This window comes from Eptatretus burgeri, chromosome 1 (genome assembly GCF_056783735.1).
Source record: "Eptatretus burgeri isolate ZD-2024b chromosome 1, Ebu_testis_v1, whole genome shotgun sequence".
NCBI classification, from domain to species: domain Eukaryota; kingdom Metazoa; phylum Chordata; class Myxini; order Myxiniformes; family Myxinidae; genus Eptatretus; species Eptatretus burgeri.
The window spans coordinates 138,952,382-138,974,721 of record NC_140961.1 but is presented as its reverse complement, the minus strand read 5'-3'; the positions used below and the strand labels follow the sequence as shown (position 1 = coordinate 138,974,721).

The following is a 22,340-nucleotide window of genomic DNA, read 5'->3' as shown; positions in this document are numbered from 1 at the left end:
CAGTGGTCAATGAGAGGTCAGCCAATGAGAGAAGGCTGAAAAGAATTTTACAATGGGAAGTAGGATAAGGATGGAGGGAAGCATGGGCTCATTACTCGAAATATGCATTCCAATTATGACATAACAAAGGGTTTCTCAGAGCATTCAGAGTTCACAGCCCTCCTTCAGCCAGGCCAGACAATAAGACATCTGTTCCCAGCAGCCAACAGTTATTTAATTCCCCCTAGACAACAAGGCACCTGTCCCCAGTAGCCAACAGAGTTATTTATTATGTGGTGATTTGTTAATATTGGTTATACATAAATGTATTTTTGTAAGTTTAAGAGCATAGAATAACTTCTACTCCACTTGCATGTTCATTCTATATCAATATTGGAATCAAAATGCAGTTTGGGGAGGAGACTGGCTTTATTTACTTTGAATAGCCCTTTTGACTCCAGCACAATGAGGAGAAACTTAATATCTACTTATTGAATTTTAAAAGAGCATAGTATATGTTTAACTCAGACATTATTCATTCCATCATGACCTGCGCTTTGTTTTTTCTTTTCTTTTTAATGACTTACAATGTCCGTAATTTCATCTGCATGAGTTGGAAAAAGAAATAATTAATTTGCATTGGGATGCTTATCCAAAAAATAAGTCAAAACTCTGTCTGGAACAGGAATACTCCTGGCTAAATTTTGTTCAATATCTACAAAATAATCATTAAAATGTTGGACAAACAACACTTTTATCCTCAACTTGAACATTATTTCTCTAAAGTTGTTTAACTGAAGTATCTTTCTTACTCTTATTCATAACTCCATTTATGATTCTCCATGTGCCCTTAAATATCATTTTTATTCTCATGCATCTGATTAGAGAAATAATGTCTTTTTATAATGCTTAAAAGTCTAGTGTTTTTTTTGTTTTTTTGTCGCTCACCTGGACTTTAGTCAGGTGAGCTTTTGCAATCGAGCAGTGTCTGCAGGTGAGTGAGTCAGTCAAACAGTCGGTAAACACCAGTCATTATCACTTGAACCAAACACACTATTTTGATGAAACTTGGCCACGAGCTTCATATCTGATGCCTAATGAAAGTATATTAACTGCTTCAAAACCTGCGCTCATTATGGGGGTCTACAGGGCGTTTTTTTAAACCACCCCCAAAATAGGTATTTGCTCTCTTCTCCAAAACACACACAATTTTGATGAAACTTGACCGCAACTTTCTTCACCTGTAATATACCAAAGTGTATCGACCACATCAAAATCTGCACTCATTAAGGGCTCTTTCGGGGGATGGGGTGGTTGAACCCACCCCCCCCCCCAAAAAATATAGGTTTTTGCTCTCTTCGCCGAAACTACAGACACGATTTTGATGAAACTTGACCACAACCTTCATCACCACTGATGTACCAAAGTATATCAACTGCATCAAAATCTGCGCTCATTATGGGGATATACAGGTGGGGGGGGGGTGTTTGACCCCCTAAAATAGGTATTTGCTGTCTCCTCCAAAACTACACACATTTCGATAAAACTTGACCTCAACATTCATCACCTGTGTTGGACCTAAGTTTATCGATCAGACCGAAATCTGTGCTCATTGAAGTGGTCTGGGGGGGTGGTTTTGACCACCCCCCCCCCAAAAATAGGTGTTTGCTCTCTTCTCCGAAGCTACACACACAATTTTGATGAAAGTTACCACAACATTCTTCACCCTCGATATACAAAAGTCTATTGAGCACATCAAAATCTGCGCATCTTAAGGGGGTCTACCGGGGCTTTATTGACCCCCCCCCAAAAAAAATAAGTATTTGTTCTCTTCTCCGAAACTACAGATACAATTTTGATGAAAGTTGACTCAACTTTCATCACCAATGATGTACCAAAGTATATTGACCGCAGGAAAATCTGCACTCATTAAGGGGGTCTATGGGGCAGGGTTTGACCCCCCCCCCCAAAAAAATAGGCATTTGCTCTCTTCTCCGAAACTACAGATACAATTTTGATGAAAGTTGACTCAACTTTCATCACCAATGATGTACCAAAGTATATTGACCGCAGGAAAATTTGCACTCATTAAGGGGGTCTATGGGGCAGGGTTTGACCCCCCCCCAAAAAAAATAGGCATTTCCTCTCTTCTCCAAAACTACACACACGACTTCGATGAAACTTGACCACAACTTTCATCACCTGTGACGTACCAAAGTTTACCAACTGCATCAAAATCTGTGCTCATTGAGGGGGTCTATGGGGGTTCCCCCCCCCAAAAAAGGTATTTGCTCTCTTCTCCGAAACCACACAATTTTAAGAAACTTGACGACACCCTTCATCACCCATCATTTACCAAAGTGTATTGACTGCATCAAAATCTGCATTCATTGAGGGAGTCTATGGGGGGTGGTTTTGGGTGTGGGGGGCGGTTGGGGTGTGGGGGGGGTAGACCGCCTAAAATAGGTATTTGCTCTCTTCTCTGAACTACACACACAATTTCAAGGAAACTTCACCATGACCTTCATCACCCATTCCTTTTTCATCAGGATTAAGAATTTCTATAAAAATCGTTTCTAGTACAGGAGTCATGCAATTTAACTCAGAAAGTATCTTTAATCATAATTTAAGGAAATGAACAATACAACTCCACCTCCTCCAGTTAGCCTATCATTTGTTATTAATTCAAAACCTGGCAATGAAAAAAAACAGAACAGGGTTTGTCATCGAGCCACGTCTCCGAGAAACCAATCACAGAGGTTTTTAGGTTTATTTTTTTCTAAAAGCAGGCTCAAATTTCCAAAATTTTCACGAATATTTATTAAGTTTCCTCCCACATCCGTCTCCATCCCAGCCGATGACTCAAAGAGCTTTCCTTGATTATCAGGCTCCTTGGGAGATACCTGATTTCTCCTGTTGTTGTTTTTTTTCTTCCTTTCTTCTGGTTTAGGCTCACAGTAGAACCTTAGGTAGTGAATTTTCTGCCATAAATATATTAAAAGTGAAACTTGAACATAGCCTGACATGCCGCACCGCGTTCACCAGTCCGCCATTCAATGATAAAGAAGGCCATGTGTGAAGTAAAATAGCAAAGAAGAGAACAAAGAATGGGATATAAGACCTGCCTGAAAGCCCTCGCAACACATTTTGTCCCATATACCCACTAGACATGAGGAAAGGGCTAATTAAAATGGATACTAATTAAATAACTGCCTGGGGACCGCTATATGTTGAATGCATTTGCCGAGGGGCAGTGCCGGCTTCGTAGAACCGCAATATTATTTCGACTAAGGTTCATTATGGAACACCTTATGCGGTAAGTACAACATATCACACTTTTTACTTAGTATTGTTATTTATTTTCAAAAATCTAATCATTTCACAGATCTAGGCAAAGCCATTTTCCTTTTTCCATGTAATACTCGATTTCGGTTTCGTACGCCTTTCATTTACATTTTGCAGTCTCTTGCTGAAGAACAATCAGAATCGTCTTGTCTTCATGCTCTTCTTTCAGGCAAGACAATGGTGTAGTCTTTGGTATTAACTGGTTTGCCTGCTGACCTGGAGATGTCGACGATTTATTGCCTTTCCTGGAATAAAACCACGTTCACGTAAGAGTCGACAAGATGGAGCTGATCGCATATAATGTGAAGTGCAGACTGCGAAAAAAAAATTTAAACAAGAAAGCCAATCATTCCTTTCCCTTTGCCTCTGGAATTGCCCCTTTTGTTTGTATGAGCATTCTGCATTAAATCGCCATCAATATGGTCTTCTTCTTCTTAAAGCTCTTCCAGCAAAACTCCATCCTGTCTCTTCTTTCTCAACACTGATTTCTGCTGACGGCGCATCATCATCCACAACTACCAGCTGCTGACGGAGCATCATCATCCACGTCATGATGTGCTTGATCCCAGTTTCAAGCTATGATGGTCAATATTGCAACAATTCCTTCACCCAGTTCATTCACCGGTCACAGCCTCCTCACCTCCTGTTTTTTATGTCACCTGGATGGTAGTTCCGGGGTGCTTATGGTACTGTGCGTCGTCCGTCTGTCTGTCCGTCCACAGATACTTGCAACTTCTTCTCTGAAACGACACATACGATTTTGATGAAACTTTACCAAAACGTTCATCACCGTGTGTGTGTACCAAAGTTTTTTTTTAATGGCATTAAAAAAATCGGGCCCAAAGGGGGTCGACAGGAGTTGCCCCTCAAATAGGTATTTGTTTTCTTCTCAGAAACTACGCACGCAATTCTGACGAAACTTGACAACAACCTTCATCACCAGTGATGTACCGAAGTTTGTTCACAGCATTAAAAAAAAATCAGGGACTGAGTGGGTCTATGAAGGAACTTTATGTTGATGGGGGGAGGGGTGGGAGTTTGCCCCACCGAAAGAGGTATTTGCTTTCATCTCAGAAACGACACACACAATTGTGATGAAACGACCACAACCTTCATCGCCCATGATGTACCAAAGTTTGTTCACGGCATTAAAAAAAAAAAAATCCATAGATATTTACTTTCTTCTCCGTTACATATTTTGTGGGTCATCCATGCCGACCGGTGGTTCCCTGGTATCTTACCCAGCCAGGTGAGCACCCAGGTGTATTGCCCAGTCCTTTGTTTCCTCGTCGAGTTTCTTCTCACGGTCCAGTGGCTTTGCCTTCATCCTCCTCCGGAGTTCTTGAAGGTCACTGGCAGAGGATATTGTGCGCCCTGGGAAAATAGGCCCCCATCATTTTTGAAATATCTTCCCGTGGGAGCTGCTTGTTCTTGTTTGTGCTCACATCACTTCTCATGCCTCGGATTGTTCCTTGGTGAACCTTGATTATTTCGATTAAACCCATTCGTTGCTCGAATGAAAAATTGTTCTTTCTTCTCTTTCCCGACACGGTGCCACTGTTGGAACACACAAAACTTGTCATTCAAGGGAGGCCAGAAAGATAGAAAGGGGGAAGGTGGGGGTGCAATTTAGCCAAACAATATACGACGGAAATAATTACATTAGGGTTTTTTTAATGAGTCTTGGTATATACTCCCTTGGGGTCTCCAAAACCGTCACTACACTTTAGACCCTTTTGACTTTTAGACCGTGTATACCCTAATTTAGATCCATTTCAACCAACTACTATTGGAACATACCCTTCAGACCCTTTAGAACCTTTAGATCTTTTAAGACCTTTTATAAGACACTTTCGACCCCTTCGTCCTTTCGATCCTCAGATCCCTGAGACACTTTTAGACCTCTTACACCTCATAGACCCTTTTACCCCTAAAGACACCGTTGACCCATTGAACTACTTTGTCCCCTTTAGACCTCTTTGACCCTTAATAATATTACACTCTTTTAGACACCTTGAAACACACACTGCACAAACATCAAAAAGAGTTCTTGGACTATACAAACAATATATTTTTTTTCAGCAAGGAATGCACAAACTCTATCCCACCCAGAAGGGGGTACTCTGCTAGTATTAGTGAAACGTGCATTTCATACTTTTATTGTTATTTCGACTTTTTATCCAAATTCTTCATGATCTACAAACATGCAAAATCCCCCTCCTAAAAATGCACAGTGGTAGGTGCATAGATAAGCTCGGCAGGGGGCTCCTCCTTCTGACTCTCCATTTATTTATCTTTCTTTGCCTCTCCCTGGCATTCTGTAGCTGCTGATAACGCAATAAATTCCTTTGGGGAAGTTGTCACAAGAGGATGGAGTAAAAACGAAAATGACGGCCGGGACAATATTGCCCGAGTACCACGATCACGGAGGTCGAAGAAATACAACCTGGATGCGCGCGCAATGCACAGCGCATCTCCATTGGCGCGAGTGAAGCCGATTTGAAGTGCTCCGGCGGCCATCTTAGTACGCCGATATTTCTGACGCGGTCGATTCAAGTTTCATTTCCCGATTTCCTTGTTTTCCCCCCCAATTCCACTGCGACTTTCCGAGGAAAACTCACATTGCCTCAGCGTACAGGATTCTATCCTAAGATCTTGAGTTGTAGCTGCACTCGAAAGAGAGATAAATCAATCACGTCAGTCACGGCCGTATGTTAATAAAGCGGTGTATTGGTATGCATCGTCGTTGGAGTTTCCGGGTTTTTTTGTGGAATGTGTTTTTTAACATTGCTTCGTGTAAACATATATATATATAGAGTATATAAGTTGCTTGAACAAACGGCGTGTTTATACGTATAAGCCCCAGAATCTCAACCTCCAAACCGATCCAAACAAAACGCGCATGCGCAGAACGTCCATCCTTTCCCGTCGACCCTTGCGAGTGGATGAGGCTGTGTTTTCCGAGTGCGGAATCCCGACGTTACTTTGATAGCAATGGTAAGTTTCATCGATTGGCGAAATTTTTTTTTAAATCATCACGATTCATGTTTCGTGGGAACTGATGGTTTTTCTTTCATCCCATTGTGGCCGATGTGGCGTCCGTTTTGCGTGTGGATGGCCGTGGATTCGGTCGCCTCATTTAGGCCCAATGGCGCGACGTGTCAAGGCTTGCTCGCTCTTACCTTCTGTAGTCTTGTTTCCTACGCGCTGTCGATCGATTCCTCGTGGTTGCCCGTTGTGGTGTGCATTTTATCTCATCTGCAGTGGTCAGAATCGGTCGTGTTGATGGCCTGGTCCGTGTTTGACGTCGAAATGGTTTACTTTGAGGCCTTCCATGATGAACCTGCGATGGCATTGCCCCCCTCTCTGTGCGATGGCATTGCCCTCCTCTCTGTGCGATGGCATTGCCCCCCTCTCTGTGCGATGGCATTGCCCCCCCTCTCTGTGCGATGGCATTGCCCCCCCTCTCTGTGCGATGGCATTGCCCCCCCTCTCTGTGCGATGGCATTGCCCCCCCTCTGTGCGATGGCATTGCCCCCCCTCTGTGCGATGGCATTGCCCCCTCTCTGTGCGATGGCATTGCCCCCTCTCTGTGCGATGGCATTGCCCCCTCTCTGTGCGATGGCATTGCCCCCCTCTCTGTGCGATGGCATTGCCCCCGTACGATGCCATTGCCCCCGTACGATGCCATTGCCCCCGTACGATGCCATTGCCCCCGTACGATGCCATTGCCCCCGTACGATGCCATTGCCCCCGTACGATGCCATTGCCCCCGTACGATGCCATTGCCCCCGTACGATGCCATTGCCCCCCGTACGATGCCATTGCCCCCGTACGATGCCATTGCCCCCGTACGATGCCATTGCCCCCCGTACGATGCCATTGCCCCCGTACGATGCCATTGCCCCCGTACGATGCCATTGCTCCCCCCCCGTACGATGGCATTGCTCCCCCCCGTACGATGGCATTGCTCCCCCCCGTACGATGGCATTGCTCCCCCCGTACGATGGCATTGCTCCCCCCCGTACGATGGCATTGCTCCCCCCCGTACGATGGCATTGCTCCCCCTCCGTACGATGGCATTGCCCCCTCCGTACGGTGGCATTGCCCCCTCCGTACGATGGCATTGCCCCCTCCGTACGATGGCATTGCCCCTCCGTACGATGGCATTGCCCCCTCTGTACGATGGCATTGTCCCCCCTCTATGATGGCATTGCCCCCCCCCTCTGTACACGCTTGTGCTATATTGTATTGGCTGCGAAGTGAGATGACCATAAAATGAGCTTGTACTCCTCGTTCCCCTAGGGTTTCGTAAAGGTGGTGAAGAACAAAGCTTACTTCAGGCGCTACCAGGTCAAGTTCAAACGTCGTCGCGGTGAGTATATCAGTTGGACGACAACATGCCTGCGTTGATGAGTTTCATTCCAACATGGCGTGAAAGCGCAGAGTGGTCATGGGGGGATGCATTGGGGAAGTGTGTGTGTGTGTGTGTGTGTGTGTGTGTGTGTGTGTGTGTGTGTGTGTGTGTGTGTGTGTGTGTGTGTGTGTGTGTGTGTGTGTGTGTGTGTGTGTGTGTGTGTGTGTGTGTGTGTGTGTGTGATCAATATCGAGCTCCAGTCGCCCTAATCACAGTTGTTGAAGAATTAAATATATAATTTTACTTTATTGCCGAGTCAGGATATGGTGGTGGTCGTATGTAGCTATCATTTCTTGAAGCATGACTGTCGCTGATGCAGTGCCCCTCCACCAGTACACACACTGGAACCGGTGCTCATTTTGCCGACCTCAGAAGGATGACAGGCTGAGTCAACCCCCCCTCCCCCCCCCCCGGTGTGTTAATTCAGCGGCCGACGGGGATTGAACTCAGGACCCTAGGATCCCAAGCCGCCACCCTAACCACTGAGCCAACGCCAGGCTTATCGTCAGGATATGATGACATCGTTCATTCTGTTGCCGCCGTTCCCGTTGCCAGTGAAAGAACTGTGTGACGTACCTGAGATGTTTCTCCATTCGAAGGTTCTGTCGATCAGATACATTGTTGGTGTTCGGGTAATGGACGGTCTGCCCATACTCTGTCCTCCTCCTCCCTCACTCAATGCATTCCCCTTGATGCTCCTTATGCTCCCGATTACATCCGAAACAATTATCCATCGTTAAGTTTCAAGAAGTAAAGTACTTGCGCTTGAAGGTCAATAAAACAAATAATAACGCAGGCATTGTTATCTATGATAAGTGATGCCAATTTCAAAGCCGTAATATGAAGATTTTTTTTTGTACGACTTGCTCTTGGATGCATGGCTTCATATCATTTTGTGTGCAAACTTTTCATGTCACATGACACATTACCTCTCTTAATTTATTTATTTATTAAAGAGTGCCCATTAATGTTTTATTTTTTTGTTTGTTTGTTTTTTTTTGCTATACTTTTATGTGCTGTGCAGAGGGCAAGACTGATTACTATGCACGCAAACGACTCGTCATACAGGACAAGAACAAGTACAACACACCGAAATACCGCCTTATTGTACGAATTACAAACAAAGACATCATCTGCCAGGTGGGTTGTCGTGTGGATTATTTGCTCTGGAGTCGTCCTCGATGACTGCCCATGTTCTACTGTCGTTTGTTTTATCTGCACAACATTTCAGACTCGTGTTTGTTAATTCTGCAAGAGCTGTAAATATCTCTCCTGAAATATATATATATATATATATATATATATATATATATATATATATATATATATATATATATATATATATATATATATATTTATACATATCTCCCGTGAACCTGTTGGGTTCCCGTTGTGACAGCAGTTGATGGAAAAAAAAATCATTTCAAGAAAAAACTAGAGGGGGAGCACTCGGGAGAGTGCAAAACCTCCGCCGCCAATACTGCTGGCTCACTCAAGTGAACCTTATATCTTATTCATTAAATATGATGTCAACAGTGGTGAGTTTTATTTTTTTTTTCTCCAATTTTTTTTTGGGGGGGGGGGGGGGGTTGGAATTCACTTAAAACATGTAGAAATGCAAAAAAAAAAGTTTTTCCTTGTTTTGGGGGGGGGGGGTTGCAAATCACTTGAAACGTGTAAAAATGCAAAAAGAAATTTTTTTCTCAATTTTTTTTTTTGGGTGGGGGGGGGAGGTTGGAAATCACTTAAAACATGTAGAAATGCAAAAAAAAAAATTTTTTTTCTCCAACAATTTTTTTGGGGGGGGGGGTTGGAAATCACTTAAAACATGTAAAAATGAAAAAAATAATTTCTCTAATTTTTTTTGGGGGGGGTAACAATTTTTTTTGGGGGGGGGGTTGGAAATGACTTAAAACCTGTAGAAATGCAAAAAAAGAAAAAAAATTTCTAACAATTTCTTTTTTTGGGGGGGGGGACCAAGTCCAAAATTTAATGGCATGATCCTTGGACCATACCCCCACCAAGTTTCGTCGAAATCCGTCGTTTTTCCGTAATACTGTTCACAAACAAACAAACAAACAGAAAGGGGTGAAAACAGTAACCTCCATCCATCTTCGAAGATGGCGAGGTTAAAAAATGATAGCTCCAGCGAACTATACCGCTGAGGTTCTTTGCATTTATCAAATTCTTCCGGAGTACTTGACTGAATCGGAATTGATTTTTTTTATTTTTTTTATCGTGTTTTTTTCCGTTGCCCGATTTGAACGAAACTTGATACTGCACACCGCAGGCGAATGGTGAGTAAGGTGGCCCTAAAAATTTTTATGCTATCGTGTACTGTTTTGGCTGTATTTCGGGAACATACGTACATACATACATTCATACATACATACATACAAGATGAGAGTTTTAGTCATATATATATATATTGTTGTGGTTGACGAAATTCGCAAACCACCATTCAGGTCCCTTAGGTGAGATATCTCTGTAAGTATATGTGTAGTTAGGCCCAAACCCGTTGTTTCGAGGGAATAAATGTCATTCATTCGGGCTGCGACCCTTCCAGATAGCCGTTTTTCTTTTACTATCTTTATTTTGGACCAGCCGCCATTACTACCACCACCAACCACGTCTCAACAGCCATCACACAACAACCACCAGCCGCAACGCCGCTTCACAACAACAACAACGCCAACAGCCACGACCTTTACCGTCACATCTCGCTCTCGCAACCATCGCATCACCGCCATTTCCGCGCCGCTTGTGGGCACCGATACTGGACTCGTGCAGGGCGTGCATCGAGCAGCGTGTGCAGAAACATCACAGCCTTTCCGAAGAAAACGGATCAAAAACGACTCACGCCCACTTCTGTTCCGTCCTATCGGCGAGCGTGGGGCGATTTGGCCCCGCCTCCAGGTGCGTTGGAGTAATATCGCTATATGCAAATTCATGGATCAAAAAGCATTCACGCCCACTTTTCCTCGGTCCAATGGGGAGCCAGCCAGAGGTGAAGGGTCGAAGGCGAAGGAGCGAGGCCCCGGGGGCTATAAAGGACCGCGTTCGCTCATAGTTGAGTCAGTCAAGTGCAGTTCGGAGTTGAGTTGGGAAGAAGTAGTAGGAGTCAGTCAAGTTGAGTTGGGGCAGTAGTAACGAGTCGGTGGAGTTGGGAAGAGCCAGTCAGGAGAGGAGTCTGAGAAGGCGGTTGGACGGAGCTGTGGAGAGTTGGAGAGGTGGCGGCGGCGAAGGCAGTCGAGGGGGTGCTCGTGTCAGAGTCGGGGAGCTGCGGAGGGGAGAGGCCGGCAACGCGACCGAGGTCCCGGTGGAGACGCTCGTCGCGGGACCCGAACCAGCGAGATATCCTCATCCCCCCGAGCATCAACAACCCCCTCCTGTTTCCCCCCCCCCCGCGCTGAGATAGTGCGAGAAGGGGGCCCCGTTCCCACCCCATTCCAGACACTGTCCGCGAGGCCCGCGGAGTCGGGGCACCACCGCCATTTTGCGGCTCATCACCAGACGGGTAAGCTCGACGCGGTCTCGGCCCCCAGGCCCGTCTGCCCCCTCATAGTGGAGGGTGGTCCCTTTTTCTTTTGCTTTGAGTATATGTGTTGTCGGCGCCGTCTGTGAAGTAAAACTGTATAAGTGTTGCCGTGTGCTCGGTAGTCGGTGGTAGATCTGCATTGTGTTTTGCTTTTACATTTGCTTTTTGTGCATTATTGTGTGTTTCTTCTTCTTTTACATTTGCTTTTGGTGTATAATTGTATATGTGTGCTATCCGTGTGCCATCGCGAAATAAATGTGCTCTATGTTGAACTGTTTCTCCCGTTTCGCTTCGTCTTTTCTCTAATTGAATCTCCATCTTACTTCACGTAAAGGGTTGGTCGTGGGCTAAAACGCCCGATAATTAATCGAACCGTCGAGGCTGACGATAACACCGATGGTTATCCCGATAGTACGGAACGGGTCGCTTAAAGTGGCCCGTGTCCGAAGTCGACCTGCGGCGAGGTGCGATCGCCCGGTCTACCCTCCGTGTGGATACTTAGGTAAGTCGAATTTGGCGAGCAACCCTATCCCACGCGGGGGCCGATTGGCACGATGGTGGTGAGGCCGAAAGGTCCACCCGTGACTAGTTCCCGGCGTTAGTCCGAGAGGGTCACGACGGGATTGTCCGTCCGGTGGGCGACGTGCCGCGATTCGAGTTACGTGGCCGCTCGCACGCCGGCGGGCGCGAATCCGCAACAATATATATATATATATATATATATATATATATATACACATATATATATATATATACATATACATATATATATACATATATATATATATATATATATATATATATATATATATATATATATATATATATATATATATATACATATATATATATATATATATATATACATATACATATACATATTCATATATATATACATATACATATACATATACATATACATATACATATACATATACATATACATATACATATACACACACACACACACACACACACACACACACACACACACACACACACACACACACACACACACACACACACACACACACACACACACACACACACACACACACACACACACACACACACACACACACACACACACACACACACACACACACACGCGCGCATATCAGAAGTGATTGCATTTGCTCAAGTAAACTGTCTGGTGATTATATAGCCCACTTCAGCGTACTTAAATGTGTGCAATGCGCATCCTCTCCCTCCGTGGGAAAATTACTACCCACGATATAAATAGCTGAATTCTCACGTGTTGAGGAATTGGAAAGGGGGGGGGGGGGCTTTCAGAACCATTTTTCACGAGCTTTCAGTGGTGGACGTGGGGACGTACCTCGGGATCTCCCGTATCGAAGCTGAGTCGATGGGCCTATCACTTTGGCATCGCCGGTTGTTCGGTGGTCTCTCTTAATCCGTCTCGTATCTGGTCTTGCACCCTCTGCCCATTCCATGCCTTTTTCTCCCCCCCCCCCCAAGTATCTACAGGGTGCAAGTGGTCGACCAGTAAACCCACTCCTAGTGAAACATCCAAATTCCAGAATCACTGTTCACTTCCACTTTTTTGTTCCTCTTATTACCTTCGCCACCGAAGGTGGAAGAGGTTATATTTTTCACCCCTTTCTGTCTGTCTGTTTATTTGTTTACAGGATATCTCAAAAAGTTGTGGACAGATCTGGATGAAATTTTGTGATCAGGTTCGGTGTGTGACAAGGATTAACTGATTAGATTTTGATGAAGATCCGGATTCGGATCAGACTACTAGAATTTTTAAAGTGATTCTTCACCATTGACAGGGCCAAAAATGATATAGAGCACAGTATCTCAAAAACTTGTGGAGGGATTCAGATGAAACTTGGCAGACATGTTGGGTGTGTGACAAGGACGAATTGATCCAATTTTAGTGAAGATCTGAATCTCGATCCAATAATTTTTTAAGTGATTCCTCACCATTGAGAGATGGGGCTAAACTCGTATCACGATATCTCAAAAAGTTCTGGATAAATTTGGATGAAACTTGATGGACACGTTGGGTGTGTGGTAAGTACGAATTGATTAGATTTTGGTGAAGATCCGGATCTGGATATGAGAATTAATTATTCTTCAAAGTGATTCTTCACCATTGAGAGATGGGGACAAAAACGTTCTCGGACTGAATAGCATGATATTTGAAAAATGTATTGGGTCCAATATGCTCTTGTGGAACAGGTATTGCATGGTGGCTATGCGCTCCACCGATTACTCTTGTTGAAAATCTGTTTCTGCAATAACTTATGAATTACTGAAGAGATTTAAACCATACTTGTGTGTTGACAGGAATACAAAGGTCAACAGATTCAATTTTTGTGCCATTTTATTGAACAGGTCAAAGGTCATGTGCCCTTTGAAAATCATTTTACAGACCATAACTCGAGTTCGAAGCATCTGATGTCTCCTCTTTCTCTCGACCTCTGACCTCTGATGTGGACAGACATATCCATTGATGATGTCACATAAAAATCTTCTTTCTCGTTTGAACTTTATACTGTCTCGGGCTTTGGGTTTAATTTTTTATTTTATTTATTTGTTCAAGGAACTCTCCATTCACCCGTCTATCTATATATTACTAAAACTCATCTTGTATGTATGCATGTTCCTGAAATGCAGCTAAAACGGTACACGACAGTGCAAACATTTTCAGCCCACCTTGTTCACCATTCTCCTGCAGTATGCAGTATCAAGTTTCGTTCAAATCGGGCAACGAAAAAATTATTTAAAAAGTCGTGCCAGGCACAACAAATCCCGCCCATTTCAGGCATAAAGTTATTTTGGGGATCAAATTTAAATTTGATACATCGTTAACCTAAATGTTGGTTATAAGGAATATTTTAGTCTTGGTTTGAAGTCAATTAAACCATTTTTGACGAAGTTATGACCGTAAAATGATTTTGACCTTTCAACGCCACGTAAGGTCAAAGGTCATGGTGTCAAATGAAAGCCAATAAAGGACTTGATATATGTATTCCATAGTAAACACGCATATTCCTAACCTTTTTTGATTTATAATGGAAAATTTGTAATTTTTACCGATGACCATGACCCCCAAAACTTTGGACTCTACCGATCTTCACAAATCAGCATTTTTCACAATAGGAATGGGTAGGATTATAAGTGACAAATAGAATAAGGTTCACTATAAGCTTAGTTTGAAGTAAATCAGATCATTTTTGACGAAGTTATGAGCGAAAAACGATTTTGATCTTTTCGTGACCTTGATCTTTGATCCAATTGGACCCAAAAGTTAATGGGGTCATCCAAGGTTCATTGCCCACCTGTGGATTAAATTTGATAGTGTTTGCTAAAGCCGTTTTTCCGTAAAGTTGCTAACAGACAGACAAGCCGGTAGGCGGACATGGGTAGTCAACTACCCAATAGAACCTTACCTGACGTGATGGGCCTGTTCGATGGGGAATGACGTGAGGATTAAGCACAATAAAATTCATGATTCTAGCTTCAAGGGTTAATGCTGCAGATTGCTTTTTCGTTAAAATACCCCCACATTTAGAGGTTTTTCGGCCGTTGCTCGGCAACGGAGGGGTCCACAGCAACGGTTCTTTCTCACACATAACTAGGACATTCCATGAACCTACCATACCAGTTTCATGTATATCTGACTCATAGTCTCTGAGATATAACGAACCATTTTTTTATCGTTTTCGACCAGGGTTCATTCAAAGTCTATCTTCTCCGACAGTTTTCATAGGATCCGGCTGAAATTTTTGACAATATGGCTGAAATGTACTGCCCACAGTCGCTCATGGCCCGATTTTTGATTTTCGAAAAAATTAATTTTTTATGATTTTTCAAACATTTCAAAGTCCCGTTGCTATGCAACGGTGGTGTCCACAGCAACGGTTCTCATTTGCACACAACTAGGTCATGGTATGAATCTACCAACCAAGTTTCATCGAAATCGCCATTGTATTAACTGAAATCGCCATTTTAAATACAGTCATGCGCCGCTTAACGACGTTCCGGGCAACGACGGATCGCATATACGACGGATCTGACAGCTATGAAAAAAATGTAGCTGAAAAATTCCTATCGCCGAGTGATGTAGCCGACGTAGCGCTGCCAGTCGTATAAAAATAGCACGTACAATTATGTACGCTGTACAGTACATAATACTTCATAATGATAATAAATCACAGTGGCCCTGTTACAATGCGATCGTTGAGGTCCATAAAATGTCATCGCGAAAAAGGCAGGGTCGTGCTAAATCGTGATTCAAGGAAATCTGCTTTCAAACAACCAATGTTTGCACGTTTACCTTCCAGCAAGTAAATTACCTTTGCATTGAGGAATTCCCCGAATAAATCGTTGTTGCAGTTGAAATTAAAACACATATTTCTTTTTGGTGAAGCTTTTCATGTTGTTCAAACAAGCGCACTTCCGAAAATATATATCACAATTGACAGGAGCTCGTTTCTTCATTTATAAATTATAACATTGATGCAATGATTTCGTATTTATAAAATCCAAACGCTATTTATTCATCTTTCTATAATCGATGCGAGAGGAGATTGTGAGCTCCTGCTAACAACACCGATGGCCGGCATGAACAGCACAAAGGTAAAACCAACGTGTCTTCAGTCTCTCTTGGATGCGTGTTACAATTGCCGACAGTATTCAGTACAGTAACATGCTGTACAGGTTTGTATCCGAGGAGCAATAGGCTATACCATATAGCCTCGGTGTGTAGTTTTGTGTAAGTACGATGTTCGAAAATGAAAAAAAAAATGATGTTCGCACAATGACGATGTCGCTTAACGACGTGTTTCTCAGAACGTAACCCCGTCGTTAAGTGGCGCATGACTGTACTGATAAGGGTAGAACAAATCTCAAAAAAAAAATTTTTCCCGATGAGATCAACTCCCCAAAAAAACAATTATTAACCAACAAAACTATTACAATGTCCCACTCCCTCCCTCTGGGGGGGGTGGGGTGGGGGCTGTATAAAATCAATTCCTGATTCAGTCAAGTACTCTTCGGGAGAATTTGATCAATGCAAACAACCTCAGCGGTATAGTTCGCTGGAGCTATCTTTTTTTTTTTCTTGAAATGATTGGTTCACAAAAAAAAATTTTCACGAAAAAAATAAGTGTCCACTATATTTGTTATTGTTGTGTGTCTGTCTGTCTGTCTGTCCCGAGCATAGCTCCGTGGGTTTTGATCCGATCCTGATAAAATTTTGGTGGGAGGTTTATATCATGATCTCGTTGTTTTCCTGAGAATGGGCGTGATGCGCCCATTATGGGTGGAGCCACGCCCAAAAAAACGTGTTTTTAGGGGGTAGCCGATTTCAATTTGCATCTTCTCCAATGGGGTTTGTCGAATCTGGCAGGAGTTTCGGTATTTGGTTAACCCAATGGCACCTGCCCCATGGAGCTCGATTTTTCTTTTTCGTCCAAAGGTCAAGGTCACAAGGTCACGAACTTAGAAAATTGCGAATTTTGACATAAAAAATTATCTTCTCCAAGGGGTTTGTCGAATCTGACAGGGGTTTCGGTATTTAGTTAGCCCAATGGCACCTGCATAGCCCCACGGAGCTCAATTTTTCATTTTCGTACAAGGTCACGAACTTAGAAAATTGCAAATTTTGACATTAAAAATCATATGACCGCCCAAACATTGAGAGCGAGGATGACAATATTTTTTTATGCATAATCTTGAGGTCATTCCCCACCTAAAGTCTTGAAACCATTTTGCTCTATCTCGAACACCTTACCCGTGGCGCCCCCTTCCACTTTGTTTTACGCTGATTTCATTAAATTATGGATAATCCGAGGAGTGTGAAATGCCATATGGCCTATATGACGTTATATTGTTCCTGGAATGTTCCAGAGGAAGTTTTGCACCAAAGGTCATAATCCTTGACCTTTGACCTTTAAAGTTCATAAAGGTCAAATTTTCAAAGATGTGGGAATCGAACCGGGTTTTCGACCTTCGACGAACTAACTCCAATAAGCTATAGCACATATCCTGTTTCCTTATTTTAATGTCCACAACATTGTTTTGTGACCTTTAAAGGTTATGCAAAGGTCAAATTTTGAAAGTTGTTGAACGAAACCGGGTTTTCGACATTTTGCAGCTAATAACCTGTCACTCCTACCACATCATGTTGATCATTTTTATAACTTGGTCAAAAATTGCCTCGGATGCGTGGGGTGCGGTCAGCCGCAGACCAGACAGAAGACTCGCTCGAGCACACGGGACGCAATCTCCTCATGCTCATCCTGACAACCACACTCTTTCTCTTCTGGAGGGAGGGGCCTCTTCTCCTGGCCACTTGCCTCTTGATTGGTCGGACCCATCGCACGATTCCCTGGCCGTCTCCCATTGGACAGGCCCACGGTAGGTGGGACAACTCCCACCCTTCTGGGCAGAGTCCCGATCGGTGGTGTATGTGGCTCTGCCTACCTCCTCACCTCTGGCCACGTGCGTAATGGCGATGGTGTTGAATCGGAAATGCGGTGGGTGAGACGCCCGCTCCTTGTCGATTGGCCAAAGAGGGACGTCATGCCTATGTTAGACTCCGCCCACGCGCGCACTTGCTGGCGAGCGCGTGAAGAAAGTCGCGAGCAGAGTGTTGTGTGAAAGTGAAGATGTAAAAAATCCTATCTATAAAATAACCCACAGTGCACGTTCACTTAATTCCCATTAGACACAGGGGATGGATTCTAACTAGAAACACATACCGATATAACTGATCTATAGGGACTCTGGCTGTTGTGTGCAGTAAGCTTCCAAATTCGTAACAATACTTCCATGTTCATTGATAAATAAAATTGTGTTTAGAAGATTACGCACAATAATTTCTTCGACTTTCTTTTCTCCGTTGGTTTTTTTTAATCACATTGACGCGCAATATCAAGTTTTGTTAAAATCGGGCAACGAAAAAATTATTAAAAAAATCAATTCCTGATTCAGTCAAGTACTCTTCAGGAGTATTTAATCAATGCAAACAACCTCAGCGGTATAGTTCGCTGAAGCTATCTCTTTTTTTATTTTTTTTTTTCAATGATTTATTTAAAAATCTCAAACATTTAGTATCGACAAAACTATTTATTTTTAAGCATAAAATAAACATCGCCATTTTGATCTAATTCTTCCGTGTTCATTAATAAATAAAATTGTGTTTAGAATATTACGCACAATAATTTCTTCGACTTTCTTTTCTCCGTTTTTTTTTCTTCCACATTGACGCGCAATATCAAGTTTCGTTCAAATCGGGCAACGAAAAAAATTAAAAAATCAATTCCCGATTCAGTCAAGTACTCTTCGGGAGTATTTGATCAATGCAAACAACCTCAGCGGTATCGTTCGCTGGAGCTATCTTTTATTTTTGTTTTTTAAATGATTTTTTTTTATCAACCGCTGTGACAACGGGAACCCAACGGGTTCATGGATCGTCTATTAAAAAATAAAAATCAATTTTTGAAAAAAAATTTGACCTATTGTTCTTCCTGTGTTCACCAGCTGGCGTACGCCAAGATTGAGGGTGATGTCATCGTGTGTGCTGCCTATTCGCACGAACTACCAAGATATGGCATTCCAGTGGGGCTCACCAACTATGCAGCTGCCTATTGTACCGGTCTGATGGTTGCACGCAGGGTAAGGTGTGACTTGGTCATTCCAAATGTCAAAAAGTGTGACGTCGATGCTAAATTTGTAACTGAGGAAATGTTTGTTAGTTGTTTTTGTTTTGTTTTTTTGTTTTTTTAATTGTTTGCTTCCACAGTACTTCCTCCTCCCCTCCCCACTTGCCTTTTTAATAGGTATTTTTCTCTCCCATCCCCAACTTTTGTACTGCAGGTGTTGCGGAAGTTTGGGATAGACCGTGTGTATGAGGGTCAGGCTGAGGTCACTGGGGATGAATTCAATGTGGAGAGTGTAGAACACGGGCCAGGTGCATTCACCTGCTATCTGGACGCTGGGCTGGCCAGAACGACCACAGGCAACAAAGTGTTTGGTGCACTAAAGGGAGCGGTAGATGGAGGGCTGTCTATTCCTCACAGGTGAGGTACCTGAGAGCCCTGTATTGCTGTAAATTTCATGTAAACTTGCTGCTGGCACTCCCTCTTACCCCACGTGGTGACTGTCTTTCTGTTTCCTTTCCTTCCAGCACGCGCCGATTCCCTGGATACGATTCGGAAAGCAAGGAGTTTAATCCTGACATGCATCGCCAGCACATATTTGGGACGAATATCAGTAACTACATGAAACAGTTGCTCGATGACGACGAAGATGCGTACAAACGGCAGTTTTCACGCTACATCAAACATGCCATCACTCCTGATATGGTTTGTTTGTTTTTATTACCTCTGCCGTGGACGGAGGTATTTTTTTCACCCCCATCTGCCTGTCTCTGTGAGCAGGATATCTCAAAGTTGTGGACAGATTCGGGCAATTTGGTGGGACAGGTTGTGTGTGTGGCGAGGACGAATTGATTCGACTTTGGGTGAAGATCTGGATCTGGACATGAGAATTTTTTTTTTAATATCAAGTGATTCTTCACCATTGAGAGATCGGGACAAAAACTCTTATTTATTTATTTGTTGCATGAAACCGATTCGAATGATATTTCAAAAAGTTGTTGACTAATTATGATAAAACTTGGATGAGTTGGGTAGGTGACAAGAACAAGCCGATTAGATTTTGGTTTGGGTCCGGATGCAGATCCGGCCTATCAGTGGGATAGAAAACTAAAACTGTTCAGCCAACAGAGGTATGCATTCTACCGAGTGCAGTTCTAGTTTCTTTTCTGTAGTTACTTTTGTGCAGTACTTGGATGTCCAGGCATGTCAAAATTCAGGTTTCAAGGGGGTAACGGTTTTCTTTTGTTTCCCATACAGATGGAGTCCATGTATGAAAGCGCACACACCCAAATAAGGAAGAACCCAGTGCACAAGAAGAAACCCAAGTGGGTTGGTAAACCCAAGAGGTGCGTTGTAGATGGGGATAGATTATGCTGCTGCTGTTGTCATGTCGTCGTCCACATGGTTAGAAGTAGGGCGAGTTTTGCTTGTGGTGGTGGATTGGAGATTGCCAATGCAAGGGTTGTACATCTCGTCGCTGTTTTCCAACATATTTTATCTTCATTTGTGTAGATGGAACCGTGCCAGGTTGTCTCGAGCTCAGCGGAATGATCGTGTGGCCCAGAAGAAGGCCAGCTACCTGCGTGCCAAACAGCAACAAGCTGCAGAATGATGTCAGGCCATGACATGCAAGACCAATAAATATAAAAACTCAAAAGGAATCAACCTGACAAGTGCTGTGTAAAGGTGGCCATGAATTTGCAATAAAAGATCTGCGCATATTTGAAGTTATCTTTGCTCCTTCAGAATTATTTTTTTCCCACCTTGTTTTTCTTTTGACCTCATTTTTTGTTCGTGCCTTGTTTATTAAGATTGGCATGTTAATATCTCCATTAAACTCCACCTCTGTCCATAGTGAAATATACTCTCCGCCATAAAAAAAAAACTGACCACTTGATTGTTGATGCAATTTTTTTTTTGTAGCATGGGACGGATGAGGTGCAAGCCGCTGACAGGTGAATGCTGAAGAATTGCATGTTCATGTCATTGTGACCCCATCACCTAATGCTACGTTGTGGTGAATGTTTTCACACAAGGATCCAATGTGGAAGTAAGAATCTCAATACGGAGCATGTCCACCTTCTGGCAGCAATCACTGCATCACACCATCATCACATTGACCATATCAGTACTTGTATCTGATCCTGGGGAATGGCATTCCTTGCCTGAATCGGCTCCTGTTCCAGCTCATCGATGGTCTGTGGTTGCCCTTGGCAAGGTTCAACTGTGACATTCATCGCCATTGGAGATGTTCAATTAGATTTCAATCTGACGACATGGCAGGCCACATTAATACTGACGTTGACAACTGCTTCTTGGTCGAATGGCCCTGTGAGCAGGATCATTATTGTGCATCAAGATGATTCCTGGACCATGTTGAAGGGTAGGCAACTTGCTGCTGCAAGATCTCAATGTATCGATCTGCCATTATATTGCCATGGACAGGGATCAAATCGGTGTGAAAGGTTTCAGCAATACCACCCAACGTCATGACACTTCCACGTCCAAAATTTATGGCTTCCTGACGCACCTAGGGCAAATCGTTCATTGAATCTTCTGTAGACCCATGCATGGCCATCATGCCTTTCAAGGAGAAACCTGGATTGGTCACTCAACATAACACATGGCCATTGGTCACGCTAATTTCACCAATGCAAGTGTGCTTATGGAGATGCCTCAAGATGGTGTTGAAACATCCTGTGAGGTCCAGGGGCTATGTTTGCATTATGGGTAGTTTGAAACTGATGACGTGGATGGGTCGTGCGAATGTATCGATCCTAAGTGGGAGTTGTCGTGCGACGTCTACTTTTTAGCATATGTCTTGTTTGATTATTTCTGTGGTCAAGTTCCTTTCTTCATGATAGAGCCTTGCAACATGGTTAATGGAAGACCTTGCTTGAAGGTGTTCAATGATTTGATTCTTCTCATTTTCTGACACACACTCGGCACTGTATTTGATTGCTGAAGAATGTAGTAATTTATATTATTATCCACAGACTGATGTCTCAAAAAGGCTTTCATATTTATTCGCAATCAGGTGTTCTACACATCCCTCGTGCTATAAAGGCACTTTTAATGAACACTGGGACAGTTCTTAAACAATGGTAATAAAATACGCAATCTGGTGTCTGTCTCTGTGGCCGATGCGTTCGGTTGTCACTTATCCAAACTTGCTAAGCTGGGGTGGGGCCTAATGGTCGTAAGATAAAGCTTGTAGCTACTTGATTTCCCCAGGGGTTCTTAAAAATTGGACCGGTGCAAATTCTGTTGTCGTACCACCTTCCAGTGGTGACGGCAGAGGTAATTACGAGTGCTGTTTCACAAGCCTCTTGTGTCACGAGTAAGAGGCTTTTGCTTACTTGCTTAGCCTGTGGTGCTTTCAACTCGACCACAAAGAATGTGGAGGAATTCCCATGTTTTCTTA

The 22,340-nt window shown here is 43.3% G+C and overlaps 1 protein-coding gene and 1 long non-coding RNA gene across 2 annotated transcripts; one reads left to right on the top strand and one right to left on the bottom strand.

The window, feature by feature from the left end:
• Positions 1-2,730: 2,730 nt before the first annotated feature.
• LOC147035596 (uncharacterized) lies at positions 2,731-6,048 on the bottom strand. Its single transcript, XR_015049022.1, has 2 exons — positions 5,946-6,048; positions 2,731-4,881 (listed from the first exon to the last, which is right to left on the bottom strand). It is a non-coding gene; the product is annotated as an uncharacterized LOC147035596 (long non-coding RNA).
• A 132-nt stretch (positions 6,049-6,180) lies between these two features.
• On the top strand, positions 6,181-20,647 carry RPL5 (ribosomal protein L5). The gene is made up of 8 exons (XM_085844869.1): positions 6,181-6,321; positions 7,630-7,699; positions 8,766-8,881; positions 18,798-18,932; positions 19,134-19,336; positions 19,444-19,621; positions 20,174-20,262; positions 20,429-20,647. The coding sequence occupies exons 1-8, from the start codon at positions 6,319-6,321 to the stop codon at positions 20,526-20,528; spliced, it is 894 nt and encodes a 297-aa protein (XP_085700995.1). The 5' UTR covers positions 6,181-6,318; the 3' UTR covers positions 20,529-20,647.
• The last annotated feature ends 1,693 nt before the right edge of the window (positions 20,648-22,340 follow it).